Source organism: Panulirus ornatus, chromosome 2 (assembly GCF_036320965.1).
Source record: "Panulirus ornatus isolate Po-2019 chromosome 2, ASM3632096v1, whole genome shotgun sequence".
Classification (NCBI taxonomy): domain Eukaryota; kingdom Metazoa; phylum Arthropoda; class Malacostraca; order Decapoda; family Palinuridae; genus Panulirus; species Panulirus ornatus.
Window position 1 is genome coordinate 101594757 of NC_092225.1, and position 16005 is coordinate 101610761.

At 41.1% G+C, this 16005-nt stretch overlaps 1 protein-coding gene across 5 annotated transcripts in view; it reads right to left on the bottom strand.

The window, feature by feature from the left end:
- Nak (Numb-associated kinase) overlaps nucleotides 1-16005 on the bottom strand; it is a 555804-nt gene that overhangs the window by 424339 nt on the left and 115460 nt on the right. For 3 of the 5 annotated variants that reach the window (XM_071680812.1, XM_071680802.1, XM_071680792.1), the window contains exon 1: nucleotides 5580-6080. The exons of 1 other annotated variant lie outside the window; for it this stretch is intronic. In XM_071680812.1, coding sequence (XP_071536913.1) covers nucleotides 5580-5700 — 121 coding nt within the window. In that variant the 5' untranslated portion in view covers nucleotides 5701-6080. Of the gene's footprint in view, nucleotides 1-5579; nucleotides 6081-16005 lie in introns of those variants that run through there. One more of the 5 variants, XM_071680822.1, reaches the window with a different exon arrangement.

Consider the following 16005-nt stretch of genomic DNA (forward strand, 5'->3'; position numbering starts at 1 on the left):
ATTAAAAAATGCATTACAACTGAAAAATTTTTACAATATCTCGGAGTGTTTCATTTTCAACGGAAAAGAACATTCACAAAGGCAAATTCAAAATGTGATATACTTCTCCATATCTGTCACTATTGCTAGTATTATGCTTCTTCAAATCTATCACTACTACTATGATTTAAAGGAAGACTTCGTCCTATAATTCTCGAACAAAACTACAGTACTGTGAAATGTCCCTCTATGAGCTGTTGATATGGTAGGACCCTCTGTACAGTTAAGTAATTTTCTAACATTATTACAGAAGGAAGGACATGATAATCAAGGAAAAGGGTCAGTCAAAGTAAAGATCAGTGAAACATATCTTTTTTTTTTTTTCAAACTATTCGCCATTTCCCGCATTAGCGAGGTAGCGTTAAGAACAGAGGACTGGGCCATTGAGGGAATATCCTCACCTGGCCCCCTTCTCTGTTCCTTCTTTTGGAAAATTAAAAAAAAAAAAAAAAAAAAAAAGATATGTTTCACTGATCTTTACTAGAAACCAATAAATCCTACAGTACAAAAACCTCACCAACCAGGGGCAAGACTTAGCTCAATTTTTAATGATATATTCAAAATATACTAATAACACTGTCATCTTCTTCTCCAGCCATATGGTAAAGAAAGTCTAATTAAAATGACTTTGAGCAGGGGGATTAAATTAAAACAGCTCACAAAATATGCACATAACAGCGAAGTGTAACCGTGAACAGAGAACAAAAATAAAATACAAGTTCATAACAATCACGTTTATTAGATAAAATCAAAATCAAGGTAAATGTTATAAAAAGTTAAACAAGACATTCATAGGTCTTGCTGTTTCAAGAAGTTCTTCAAATTTTACGTTAAAATAACTCCACATTTTTCCTGATTTTCAAGGCCTCCCCACTACCTCATTCATTTCTGAAGGATTACTTCATATCATCTCTTCAGCATCCTAAATTATTTCTAAGTATTCAGAGCCCAGTGACATTCTCTGTTGTTCCACTTCCATGAGCTAATCCTATGATGCACATAAACTTCAAATTGGTAAAGAAAATATTTCCACTGACAAATCAAAAACATTTATGTGTCTCTATGGAGGTTTTCAATTTCTTTCCAAAGGTTATTAGAGTAAAGGGGGAGAGACAAAATTTCAGCACAAGATACAGTAATAAGATGACATTTCTGATGTATGGTTCTTTACGGTAGACTACTATAATACAGCATGGTTTCTGACGAATGGTACTTTACTACAAGATACAGTAGTAATATGATGTTTCTGATGTATATCATTCTATCATGGCCTTTTATGCAAGATATCGAGAAAGTTAAGAGTAAATGTGAATAAGAGCAAGGTTATTAGGTACAGTAGGGTTGAGGGTCAAGTCAATTGTGAGGTAAGTTTGAATGGAGAAAAACTGGAGGAAGTAAAGTGTTTTAGATATCTGGGAGTGGATCTGGCAGCGGAAGGAACCATGGAAGCGGAAGTGAATCATAGGGTGGGGGAGGGGGCGAAAATCCTGGGAGCCTTGAAGAATGTGTGGAAGTCGAGAACATTATCTCGGAAAGCAAAAATGGCTATGTTTGAAGGAATAGTGGTTCCAACAATGCTGTATGGTTGAGAGGCGTGGGCTATGGATAGAGTTGTGCGCAGGAGGGTGGATGTGCTGGAAATGAGATGTTTGAGGACAATATGTGGTGTGAGGTGGTTTGACTGAGTAAGTAATGTAAGAGAGATGTGTGGAAATAAAAAGAGTGTGGTTGAGAGAGCAGAAGAGGGTGTTTTGAAATGGTTTGGGCACATAGAGAGAATGAGTGAGGAAAGATTGACCAAGAGGATATATGTGTCGGAGGTGGAGGGAACGAGGAGAAGTGGGAGACCAAATTGGAGGTGGAAAGATGGAGTGAAAAAGATTTTGAGTGATCGGGGCCTAAACATGTAGGAGGGTGAAAGGCGGGCAAGGAATAGAGTGAATTGGATCGATGTGGTATACCGGGGTCGACGTGCTGTCAATGGATTGAATCAGGGCATGTGAAGCGTTTGGGGTAAACCATGGAAAGTTCTGTGGGGCCTGGATGTGTAAAGGGAGCTGTGGTTTCGGGCATTATTGCATGACAGCTAGAGACTGAGTGTGAACGAATGGGGCATTTGTTGTCTTTTCCTAGAGCTACCTCGCGTACATGAGGGGGGAGGGGGATGTTGTTCCATGTGTGGCGAGGTGGCGATGGGAATGAATAAAGGCAGACAGTATGAATTGTGTGCATGTGTATATATGTAGGTGTCCGTGTGTGTATATATATGTGTACACTGAGACGTATGGGTATGTATATTAGCATGTGTGGACGTGTATGTATATACATGTGTATGGGGGTGGGTTGGGCCATTTCTTTCATCTGTTTCCTTGCGCTACCTCGCAAACGCGGGAGACAGCGACAAAAAAAAAAAAAAATCGAGACAAGTTGTGTAAATGTAAAATGATAATTGTCTGGTAATTCAAAGCACCTTGACTGTAAGTAAATATAAAAATCTCAAATCAAAAACCATTTAGGATCAGCAATAAAAAGAGTTATTCTAGTTAACTGAATTATCATTTTTGTGAACTTTAATTCAGGGCACCAAAGGGATTACTTATAAAACGACGGACTCTTTACATTTGGTAAAAGTGAGCGAGGCACTGCATAATTTGAAGCATTATTTATTCTGCAATAATTAGTCATTAACAGGGTGAGCTATGAAGCTTTGGGGAAAATGTGGGCTTAGAAAAGTAAAATTTGGTGAAACATGTATAGGACTCAACAGAAGCAAAGAACCTCATCTAACTTCCCTTAGATGTTGATATCTACCTTAAATCTGATGTTATAAGAAAAATATAAAGTATGTGTTACTGGGTGTGTTTCATGCAATTTCTTGGTAGTCTTCAATCATGTATACAAAAAATTTGACAAAAGTACAACCAGCATTTACAACTGTGATCTCAAGGAGAGCAAAAGGACCATATTGGTATGTCTCAACTATATCAATGACATTCAAATTTAATCTAAGTAGCTAAGGGAAGTTAGGTGAGGATTTCATATAGATTCTGCCAATTTGTAGATATGTTTCAACTACTTTTATATTAATCTAACTTTTCTATCATTTCTGTGCACAAAAGGATGGCATCAAAAAATACATTCAACCACGCAGCTTCATGGAGAGGAGAATCATGGTATAGTTTAACTAAGAACTTGAAACCTGAAGTAATTCGTAGCTACTTCACGAAATTATGTAGGGTTTTCATTAGTTGGCTCAATTCCGATAAGTTTCAAGGATATTGCTTTTTAACCCTACTTTTTCCCTCCAAGTTTTGCAGCCCTTCGTGCAATCAAAATTCATTATCACAAAATAAGACATACTGCTCCACATAACACAGCACCACTGGTGCAATATCCCCACATAACACAGCACCACTGGTGCAATGTGCTTCCTCCAAAGCCCTAAGTTATTTCTCTGGTGTGTCTTAAGTAAAACTTTCTTTTTCTAGGAAAGGGGTCTAAATATGTTGAGTAGTTTAAGTAAAAGGCACCACAGGAGTAAAATATGAAAGCGTAAGATAAGTATTATCCCTGGGGATGGGGAGAAAGAATACTTCCCACGTATTCCCTGCGTGTCGTAGAAGGCGACTAAAAGGGGAGGGAGCGGGGGGCTGGAAATCCTCCCCTCTCACTTTTTTTTTTTTTTTTTTAATTTTCCAAAAGAGGGAACCGAGAAGGGGCCCAGGTGAGGATATTCCCTCAAGGGCCCAGTCCTCTGTTCTCAACGCTACCTCGCTAATGCGGGAAATGGCGAATAGTATGAAAAAAAAAGAAAAAAGAAAAGATAAGTATATCAATAAACTCCTAATACATAGCCTAAGTGATTCAGATATATGGAGTATGGTTTCAATCATCCTCATTTTATTTCTGTAAATGTATCAGTGGGCTATGAAAATGAAGGTTTAATGAATGTAATAGTGACAAACTTGTAAAAATCAACAGAACATCATCTAACTTTGCCTGTGGGTCAAGACTCAATTTAACTTTCAATGTTATTGTCAAAATAACACTGTCTTCCTCCCATCAACTGGTGAAGAATGTTTGTTAAAAATGAAGGCATTCACTGAGAAGTATTTATATGGAAACACACAAAATGGCCAAACATCATAGCACCCGAATATACACATACACCAACATTTCTTTAATGCCATGATCTTAAACTCTTAGAATCTAATAGAATCTTTTATTAAAAAAAGGACTTACTGTGGAGACAATATTAAGTCCAGGGAGCACAATTGGAAATGTATGATAATAAAAGGTTGATAGTGGCAGGGGTTTTGCAAATCAGGAATACTGGTGAAACACTTGTGGAAATCAATAGAACCAATCAAAACCTAACTCCCCATACAAAATGATTTCTTTTAATTTTCAAAGTTATTTGTAAACCCAGCAACTTCATGCAAATATGTCTTTCTTGTATGATAATAAAAGGGGTTTTGCAAATCAGGAATACTGGTAAAACGCTTGTGGAAATCAATAGAACCAATTAAAACCTAACCTAACTCCCCATACAAAATGATTTCTTCAATTTTCAAAGCTATTCATAAACACAGCAACTTCATGCAAACAAGGAACCAAAATGTTAACACAGGACCACAATAATCATACATTTCTCAATACTAATACATGTGATAACCATTAGTCTAGGGAACTTTGTAGAGTTACGCATTGATTATGCTGAATTCTACAAGTGTTTCGCCTACTTTTGCAATAATCAGCCACATATTTTCTGTAATCTTAATGGCACCCACAATTCTCAAATCACAGAATTATAAAAACTGATTCCAATCATACTCCCCTCATCGTAATTTATTCTCTACAATAAATCCTGCTAAAACATCCGATATTCTGCAAGATTCACGATAGTAAGGTTGCGACACGAGAAATTTCTTTTCAAATTACATTGAAAATGGTTAAGGAAAATTTGGGCAACAAAAGTAAGTTTGGCTGAGTTTTCAATGGCTCTGTTTTTTTCAAAATAAGTGTTACACTTGTGTTCCTCGATCTTCATAGCCCTCCCCACTATCACTCCTATATATTTTGCCAAGATTACTTAGTCATAATATCTTATGTCTAAATTACTTCTAACAATTAGCAGCCATCCATTTACAAGCATTTCTTCCATTTCCAGTTATTACTTCGATGGTGCCCTTACACTAAATATCTACCCGAAAAATTGCTATACCTTCGAGCAATGTTTGGAAACTATCCTCTTTTGTTACCATGGCAGATGTTTATACTATCACTGGCTAATACCATAATACGTAATATCAAAGGTATAACATGGAGTATATGTTATAAATGTCTAATCGTATTATATATGCAAACAATGCTACTCTATAATAATGGAAAAATAGGGAACCCAACTTGTGACGTTTGCCCGAGTTAGCAAAATCGTCCATGACACCCATGTGACAGCTACCCCACACCTTTGCCCACTTTACCTCTGACCTTACATGACCTAATAACTGTCCTAGGGTTAACCTTTGGGTTCAACTTACCCTCGGCGATGACCTCTTCCACCGTGACTGTGTTGCAGCCCACCACAAACACCTTCCCGAGGAAGCTACTGTGGCTCTGGTCCTTGTTCGTCAGGTCTTTCCTATTGAACAGCTTCTTCATTGTGCCCAGCTGCCGCCCAGCTACACATCCACCTCACACCAGTCACGAGATTGAATAAAAAAAAAAAAAAAGTCACGCGCATAGATTGACAGGTCCCATAGTTATCGGGTCTGTCGTCGTCATCGGGGGAGGGTCACATTCGTGGGGAGGAGAGGATGGCCGCTGCGGGGAAGGAGGACGAACACTCGGGTTTTACGCCAAGTTCAGCAGTATTTCCTGCAAGTCCATGCCAGTGCCAACACGAGTGCCACAAGTGCCACTATCGGGTCATGATCCCGGGGCGGTGCGGACCAGGAGGAAGGCAGGAGGAGGGTCACAAGTGGCTCAGCTGGTCGTAAGATGGCTGCTTCCGGTCCGACCATAACACACAGAAAACGAGCAATTTGGCCTCTAGGGCCGACTACCTCATTCACCAACACCAGATATCAACCTCACTATATAATTCTTGAGTTATTCATGGTCCGTCATTCACCAAAATACGGTTGCTTGATTATACATTAACATTTTCTACTAATTTGACGGTAGAAATAGCCCAACGCGATAAAGAAAACCAAGAACAACCCTACTCATTCTCTCATTCTCCATCATGGTCTTTAAGATTCACAAGACAATCCTTTAGTTGCATATATTTATTTAAGAGTCAGAACACAACTGTTTGTTGAAATGTAGACTGCTTCAGTCTACTATCACGGATATCTACTGTAAATAAATACAGAAACCCGAGGAAAACTGCTCAACACCATGTTCTATTATGCTTACTGGACAATTCTGTACTCATGTTATGGCATTAGCTAAACAGAAATAATTCTTTACATGCACATTCAATCTGGTCTACATATCGGAAAATTTATTATGATTAGAGACAGTTTATTCATTAATTCTCATTATTTTCTGAGATACGGGTGTCCATTACATCTTATTAGAAAACTACATCCACTGAAGCATTCTACTATGCTTCTTCTATTATCTGTTTTATAGGAATTCAACATAATCCTATACATAGTATTCATTATGACGCACACTGCCACACTGAGGGTATTGATAAATTCAATCTAAAGTGGTTATCAGAGAAAACTAGCCAACTGATATAGATGGTTTCGTAAATAGTGAATCACATTACCAGTGTATGACTAAATCTTAAGGAGAAAATATCATGATAGGTCTATACTGCCTCAGTTATGTGTTCACTGTGCAATGCAATACAAATAATACAATGAACAAACCACAGGGTGCTCATCAACATTCACATTACATCATTAAGTGGCAAATGTCTGACCACCGTATAATGAATAAAACAATTATATCTCATTGTATACACTAACACTCCTTCCTAATATATAATTCTGGAATTGGATAATAGGCTTGATGAAACTATACAATGTGTTTCAGTAAGCTGAAGGATAGATCTAACGTATGAACAGTCATACCTTACTAAATTCCTTACTAAACTGTGGCATAAAGTTGTTAGTTTTAATGAGCCTAACTCTCATTTTGGCAAATAGGGACTCTGGGGGAATTCTGTCAAAGTAATGAATGTTTACTTTTTAATGTAATGAAATAAGGAAAGTGTTGATAATTTAATCAAGTTTTATTACATTTTCTTTAATCATCAATGGAGAATTGATTAGGGTCGGATATTTCAGATGTCAGATAAATGATATGGGATCAGATCCAATGGAAGCAAATCGTAAATGGTGACGTTGGTCTCGAGAAGTAACCTGGAATGAAAGAAAAAAAATTAAAAAAAAAATGAGGCACTTTTATAAGTGTGGTAGTCCATTTCTCACTTACACTGGGCATGGACCGCAGACGTGCATGGGTGATTTTAATGGACTACCTCAATCAAATAAAGGAATTGGAAATTATGTCAATGATGAAACAATTACCGATGAAAACATTCCATAAAGCACCGTTAAGACTGATATAAAATATCACCTAACGTAGAGGTAAACTGTTGTACAGATAATACACACAGTACCGAATGATATATAATAATGCGTGGCTCTTTTCCACTTTTGTCTATGGGTTCTTGTTGTAAATGAGAGCGGAAGCCGATCAGAAAAGCCTTTGTTCAGAAACACTGAACCATATCAGTTGGATGGGAAGTGGGTATTTACAATCATGATTCAACAATCACTGACAGGTTCTTCCTATGCTAGCATAAAAACAAACTTGTATTCAGTTATTTCCAATGGAGATTTTCCGTCTAGTGATCCCAGGATTACATGACTGCTCTCTCTCTCTCTCTCTCTCTCTCTCTCTCTCTCTCTCTCTCTCTCTCTCTCTCTCTCTCTCTCTCTCTCAGCAGCACAATGAATAGCCTGGGGAGCAGGTGAAGGGCCAAGTATGGCTCGTAAATCTTGACATGATCACTGGGGCCGACTGCAAAACCGGCCCGCTCATGTGTTTTTATATTTGTTGTTGGACCTCAGGGCCATCAACACTCAAAAGTCATTCAGCCATAATATCATACGTTAAATCACTATAGGACCTGGTTGCTAAGTGTCGGCAATTATCGCCTGCAGGTCCTGACTCTCGTCCACCTTGGCCTGAACGTGTCTAACAGACTGGTATGTGCTAACTGCTCAGGCCAAGCCTTCCATAAGTTAGATGACCTGCCGTGCACTCTGATGGGTATACGCCGTCCAGGTCGTCGATGAGCTAACTGATAGCGATGAAGGGTATGTGTGCCACCTCTAGAACCTTCCCTCCTCATCTGACTCCGTTTCAGAACCAAGCCTCGAAAGGCTTCATATTGATGAAGGTACTGCAAAGGTTTTGCAATACGTTCATCATGGAAATAGCGTATTAACATCCTACTGAAGCAGAGACGCTCCGACTTGGGCACGTACCCCATGATCTCCAGTACTGACCCCTTCAAACTCTGCTGCGGCGTACACCCGCGTTGTCTAGTTTCCCACCTCAGCCAGCGACTCGAAAAGGGCCATGCGTTCCTCGCCTGAAGTCGTCCCATTCAACTAATGGATGTTTACAGTATACTGCGGCCATTCCTAATGTGTCTCAAGGGATGGCTGATACCTGGTGAAAATGCAGATGACCAAGAAAGATTCCAGGTGGTTCACGTACCCGGTGAAGCCCGCAACCTCTTTGGCACCACTAGTGCATAACCCTCTGAGTGTCATCCTCGCTCTAGTCTGTGTTGATCTACCATGTAGTTGGCCCCGTACACTCATGTTGCATCTGCTACACCTTAACTTTCCAGTGTGTGTTCTGCTGCACCTACACCAGCTGGCCGAGCCACTAGTCGTATTGGTCTTCCTGCTATCCATGTTTGTCCAGTCGTCCTGCTTGCTGCTGCTGCTGTAGCTCCTGCTTCGCTGAATTTAGAACTTGCGGCTGATATCTTACCTGGGGTGTAAGTGTCCCTTAACCTCAGCCAGGGGCCTCCTGATCCCCTGCTGCAACATCTGGGGTTATTGTTGCCAGTTCATACATATGTCGCTTAGGCTTAAGCGAGATATTTGCTACAGTTGTTGGCTATGGTTGTCACATATTTGCAACAGTAGCTAGCTATGGGATCACACATCTGTTGTACCTGCTCGCTCAAGTTGTTCCAAAACTGCAGTTGTAGCTGTATCAGCTTATCATACATGTGCTGTTGGTGTCTGCTTCACCATCATCATTATATCCGTCAGGTCCAGAGCCGCGCCGATCCCCAGGGTAGGCTAGGCTTTTCGTACGTATTCCGTTGAGCCATTCTCACACCCTTGACTGTTGTTACGTTGTGGTTTCTTACCTTGAGCTGAAGAATAATACTCTTAAAATAAAAGTATGTGTGGATGTCATAGGCACTCGTTGAATGATACGCCACTATAATATAGATATATATATATATATATATATATATATATATATATATATATATATATATATATATATATATATATTTATTTTTTATTATTTTTTATTATACTTTGTCGCTGTCTCCCGCGTTTGCGAGGTAGCGCAAGGAAACAGACGAAAGAAATGGCCCCCCCCCCCATACACATGTGTATACATACGTCCACACACGCAAATATACATACCTACACAGCTTTCCATGGTTTACCCCAGACGCTTCACATGCCTTGCTTCAATCCACTGACAGCACGTCAACCCCGGTATACCACATCGCTCCAATTCACTCTATTCCTTGCCCTCCTTTCACCCTCCTGCATGTTCAGGCCCCGATCACACAAAATCTTTTTCACTCCATCTTTCCACCTCCAATTTGGTCTCCCTCTTCTCCTTGTTCCCTCCACCTCCGACACATATATCCTCTTGGTCAATCTTTCCTCACTCATCCTCTCCATGTGCCCAAACCACTTCAAAACACCCTCTTCTGCTCTCTCAACCACGCTCTTTTTATTTCCACACATCTCTCTTACCCTTACGTTACTCACTCGATCAAACCACCTCACACCACACATTGTCCTCAAACATCTCATTTCCAGCACATCCATCCTCCTGCGCACAACTCTATCCATAGCCCACGCCTCGCAACCATACAACATTGTTGGAACCACTATTCCTTCAAACATACCCATTTTTGCTTTCCGAGATAATGTTCTCGACTTCCACACATTCTTCAAGGCCCCCAGGATTTTCGCCCCCTCCCCCACCCTATGATCCACTTCCGCTTCCATGGTTCCATCCGCTGCCAGATCCACTCCCAGATATCTAAAACACTTCACTTCCTCCAGTTTTTCTCCATTCAAACTCACCTCCCAATTGACTTGACCCTCAACCCTACTGTACCTAATAACCTTGCTCTTATTCACATTTACTCTTAACTTTCTTCTTCCACACACTTTTCCAAACTCAGTCACCAGCTTCTGCAGTTTCTCACATGAATCAGCCACCAGCGCTGTATCATCAGCGAACAACAACTGACTCACTTCCCAAGCTCTCTCATCCCCAACAGACTTCATACTTGCCCCTCTTTCCAAAACTCTTGCATTTACCTCCCTAACAACCCCATCCATAAACAAATTAAACAACCATGGAGACATCACACACCCCTGCCGCAAACCTACATTCACTGAGAACCAATCACTTTCCTCTCTTCCTACACGTACACATGCCTTACATCCTCGATAAAAACTTTTCACTGCTTCTAACAACTTTCCTCCCACACCATATATTCATATATTTATTTATTTATATTTATTATACTTTGTCGCTGTCTCCCGCGTTTGCGAGGTAGCGCAAGGAAACAGACGAAAGAAATGGCCCAACCCCCCCCCCCCCATACACATACGTCCACACACGCAAATTACATACCAACACAGCTTTCCATGGTTTACCCCAGACGCTTCACATGCCTTGATTCAATCCACTGACAGCACGTCAACCCCGGTATACCACATCGCTCCAATTCACTCTATTCCTTGCCCTCCTTTCACCCTCCTGCATGTTCAGGCCCCGATCACACAAAATCTTTTTCACTCCATCTTTCCACCTCCAATTTGGTCTCCCTCTTCTCCTCGTTCCCTCCACCTCCGACACATATATCCTCTTGGTCAATCTTTCCTCACTCATTCTCTCCATGTGCCCAAACCACTTCAAAACACCCTCTTCTGCTCTCTCAACCACGCTCTTTTTATTTCCACACATCTCTCTTACCCTTACGTTACTCACTCGATCAAACCACCTCACACCACACATTGTCCTCAAACATCTCATTTCCAGCACATCCATCCTCCTGCGCACAACTCTATCCATAGCCCACGCCTCGCAACCATACAACATTGTTGGAACCACTATTCCTTCAAACATAACCATTTTTGCTTTCCGAGATAATGTTCTCGACTTCCACACATTTTTCAAGGCCCCCAGAATTTTCGCCCCCTCCCCCACCCTATGATCCACTTCCGCTTCCATGGTTCCATCCGCTGCCAGATCCACTCCCAGATATCTAAAACACTTCACTTCCTCCAGTTTTTCTCCATTCAAACTCACCTCCCAATTGACTTGACCCTAACCCTACTGTACCTAATAACCTTGCTCTTATTCACATTTACTCTTAACTTTCTTCTTCCACACACTTTACCAAACTCAGTCACCAGCTTCTGCAGTTTCTCACATGAATCAGCCATATACACACATATATATATATATATATATATATATATATATATATATATATATATATATATATATATATATATATATATATATATTATCCCTGGGGATAGGGGATTAAGAATACTTCCCACGTATTCCCTGCGTGTCGTAGAAGGCGACTAAAAGGGGAGGGAGCGGGGGGCTGGAAATCCTCCCCTCTCGTTTTTTTTTTTAATTTTCCAAAAGAAGGAACAGAGGGGGCCAGGTGAGGGTATTCCAAAAAAGGCCCAGTCCTCTGTTCTTGACGCTACCTCGCTAACGCGGGAAATGGCGAATAGTTTAAAAGAAAAAAGATATATATATATATATATATATATATATATATATATATATATATATATATATATATATATATATATACATATATGAAAAAAGATCGACATGACCAGAAGTAAGAATGTACAATCATGGTACACCGTGGAAATCACACCCGGAATCACTACCAGCGTCACTATAATTTTCCTCAGATCAAATCACTGACCAGTGTGCAGGAGGCTGGGCTACACAACACTGGCTCTGCTGCCGATTGCAAGACTTGGCTTTCTGGTTAACAAGGCTCATTCGTAAGTATCGTCGGTTCACTGAATGAGTCAGAAAATAACGGCGACAAAAAAATAACGCAGTCGTGCCAGCCTAGCCCTCGGGGAGGGTACGAGTAGGAGGCTCTATCCTCATCCTGACATCCGTCCTCATTCCGACTCTAGTTCCAGTCCTCGTCCCCAACCTGGTCCTCGTCCTGATTCTGGTCTGATCTCCGTTCTCATCGTGGTTCCCGTCCTCAACCTGGTCCTTGTCATCCTAGTCCCCTAGTGATTCTGGTTCCTGTCCTCATACTGGTCCCTACCCTCATCTTGGTTCGCGTCCTCGTTCTGGTGTCTGTCCTTATTCTGGTCCTCATCTTGATTCTCATTCCTACCCTGGTTCTATTTTGGTCCTCATCCTGGTTCCCGCCCTCATACTGGTTCCCATCCTCATCCTGGTCCTCGTCATTCTCATTCTGTCGCCCATTTTCAACCTAGACCGTCTTCATCCTAGTTCCAGACCTCATCCCGGGCCTCGTCCTCATACTGGTCCTGGTCCTCATCCTGGTTCCTGCCATCATCCTGGTCCCTGTCCTAATCCTAGTCCTCGTCCTCATTCTGGTCCTCGTCCTCATCCTTGTTACGCCCTAATCCTAATAATCATTCTTATCCTGGTCCCCGACAAGGTCCTCGCCCTTATCGTGGTCTCATCATGGTACGCGTCCTCATTCTGGTATTCGTCTTTAACTTGGTCCACGTCCTCCTCAATCTGGTCCTCGCTCTCATTTTGGTAATCGTTTTAATCCTGGCCCCCTGCCCCATCCTGGTCCCTCTCTTCATCCCGGTCCTCCTCCTCATCCTGGTTTTCGTTCTCGCACAGGTAGGTGCTCGTCTTCATCTTGGTACTCGTCTTCATGCTGGTCCTCTTTCTTATCTTGTTCCTCGTTTTTCTGATGCCCGTCCTCATCCTGGTCCTCGTCTTCATTCTTGCCCCTGTACTCATGCTGGAACTCATCTTCATCCTGGTCTTCGTCTCATTCTGGTTTCTGTCCTCACCTTAGAACCCCTTTCTCATCTTGGTCCTCGTCCTCATCTTGGTTCCCGTCCTCATACTGGTCCCCGTCCTCATCCTGTTTTTGGTTATCAACCTAATTTTCGTCCTTTTTCATCCTGGTTCCAATTCTGATCCTTGTCTACGTCCTCATCCTTGTTCCTGGCCTCATCCTGGTTCTCAGCCTTATAAAGGTTCTCGTCCTCATCCTGGTTCTCGTCCTCATCCTGGTTCTCGTTCTCATTCTGGTCCTAGTCTTCATCATGGTCACTGTCTCTTGACAGGTACCATGGCCCATGATCCTCCGCTCCAGTATGGCTTCCTGTCATCGAGGTATTATTTTTTTTTATCATTGGGGAATGACATCGTCGAGCACAACTCCAAGGCTCCTCTCTCTTCCTCCATAACATAGCTTAACCTAAATCAGGTTCCCTACGCCTTATTAGCTTAGAATAACCTACGTGAAGGTAGGCATCTTTTCCTTCGCTGATGAGTTTAGGCTATGCTAGTGTGGCTCAAGTTAAGTTAGAGTTGGCAAATATCTACTTGAGTGGGACTTGAGGAGGTGTTATAGACAAACTCGAGTGGCACTTGCAGGAGCTCTCTGAAAGAAAAAGAAGAAAAATCTGCCGTCGATATTGTTACAATTCTGTTTCCGTCTTGGTCGCTTCCTTGTAAGACTTCGCCGAGATGTTTCTCTCCTCACACTTTCATAAGGAAATTATGAGTTACATATGAAAAGCGTATATAACCAATAATAAAGGTATCGATTCCGAGAACCCTGAATGACAAATGAAGAACATAGCCTCCTGATAAATTACTAACATTTCAATGAATTGTGTAATTTGTTTTCTTCAGACCAGCAAAAAACGTAGTTACATGACAACACAACATATATATATATATATATATATATATATATATATATATATATATATATATATATATATATATACATATGGTAATCAAAAAATCCGAATTATTTTACCCCTGCGGTCTCACTATATTTACACAAAACCGTTAACAAATCGATAACGTCTTCGGTACTGAGAACTGCGAAAGGCCAACCTCATACAGCGGTTCTTAGAAACGATAATGTTATTTTCTCTATGACGTTGTCGAAAAAAACAGGATGTTACCCATAACGATAAATCAAACGATAATATACATGTTGCGGGGAGTGTTGCTGTGTTGAATTTGTAATGTGTTTATGTTGAAGTATTGTAAATGGGTCCTGGTTGTTTGACAGTAACGGGGTAATTTGTAGGGTTGTATTAATGTGGTGCAGTTATGGTGATGGCAAGTTGTATGTTGTGATCGTGTTATGGTAGTGTGTGGTAATGTGTTTGTGTCATAATGTGGTAGTGTTGTGATAATGTGTTTGTGTCCTCGTAATGTGGTAGTGCTATGGCCAAGTTGTGGGAGGGCTGTGGTAATATTGTGGTGAAGCTGTGGTAGGGCTTTGGTAGTTGCAACAGTATGTGGTAATGTTGTGGTAGGGTTATGGTTGTAGTGTGGTAATTTGGTAGTGCTGACATTTCCTGATGTAGTGTTGCAGTAAGGTTCTTTTGTGATGGACTGGGGTTGTAATTTTGCGGTAGTGTTAGTTTATGCTACTGTAATATTGATCTAGTTTTGTGATTTTAATTAGGTAAGGTTGTGGTAGTGTTGTGAAAATTTTGCGTTGCGGTTGGCTGGAAATCCTCCCCTCTCGTTTTTTTAATTTTCCAAAAGAAGGAACAGAGAAGGGGGCCAGGTGAGGATATTCCCTCAAAGGCCCAGTCCTCTGTTCTTAACGCTACCTTGCTAATGCGGGAAATGGCGAATAGTATGAAAGAAAGAAAGATTTACTGTAATATGATAATGCTTTGCTTGTGTTGTAGGGCTGTGGTAGTTATAATGATGTAGCGGTTGGTTTTTTGTAATGATGTGGTAGTGCTGTGATTCTACTGTGGTATGTTGTGATACTGTTGTGCTTGTTTTGTGGTATTATGACTGCGTTGTGAGAGTGCTGTAATTATGTTGTGACTTTGCTGTGATGCCAATGGGGTTGGGTTGTAGGAGTTTCGTGATGGTGAGAGTTGTAGTAGGCCTGTTGTAGTGTTGTAAGAGTGCTGTGGGAGTTTTATGATTTATTGTGGTAGTGTTGCGGTAATATTGTAGTAGTATTGTGATAGTGGTGTTGTAAGCTAGTGATAATGTAGCAGTATGAGGAAGAGGTTGTGGTAATGTGATGGTACTGTGGTAAGGTCGTAATGTGGCCATTTTGTGGTAGGATTGGGATAAAGCTGCGGTAGAGTTGTGACACTGTTATCGAGTGTTGTTGCTAAGGTTGTGGTGGGGGGTTCTGGTGTGGATGAGGTAATGCATTATTGTTGTGGTAGTCTTGTGGTAATGTTGCGGTAGGGTGGGAATGTTATGGTAATGATGCGGTAGGGTTGTGGTTGTGTTGTAGTGGAGTTCTGGTAGTGCTGTGGGGGGTATTGTGGTAGGGATGTGGAAGGATTGTGGTACTGTTGTGATAGGATTGTCATAGTGTCTTGGTAGGGGTGTGGTAGTGTTGTGGTAGCTATATAACAATGGTGAAGGGTTGTAGTAGCGTTGTTG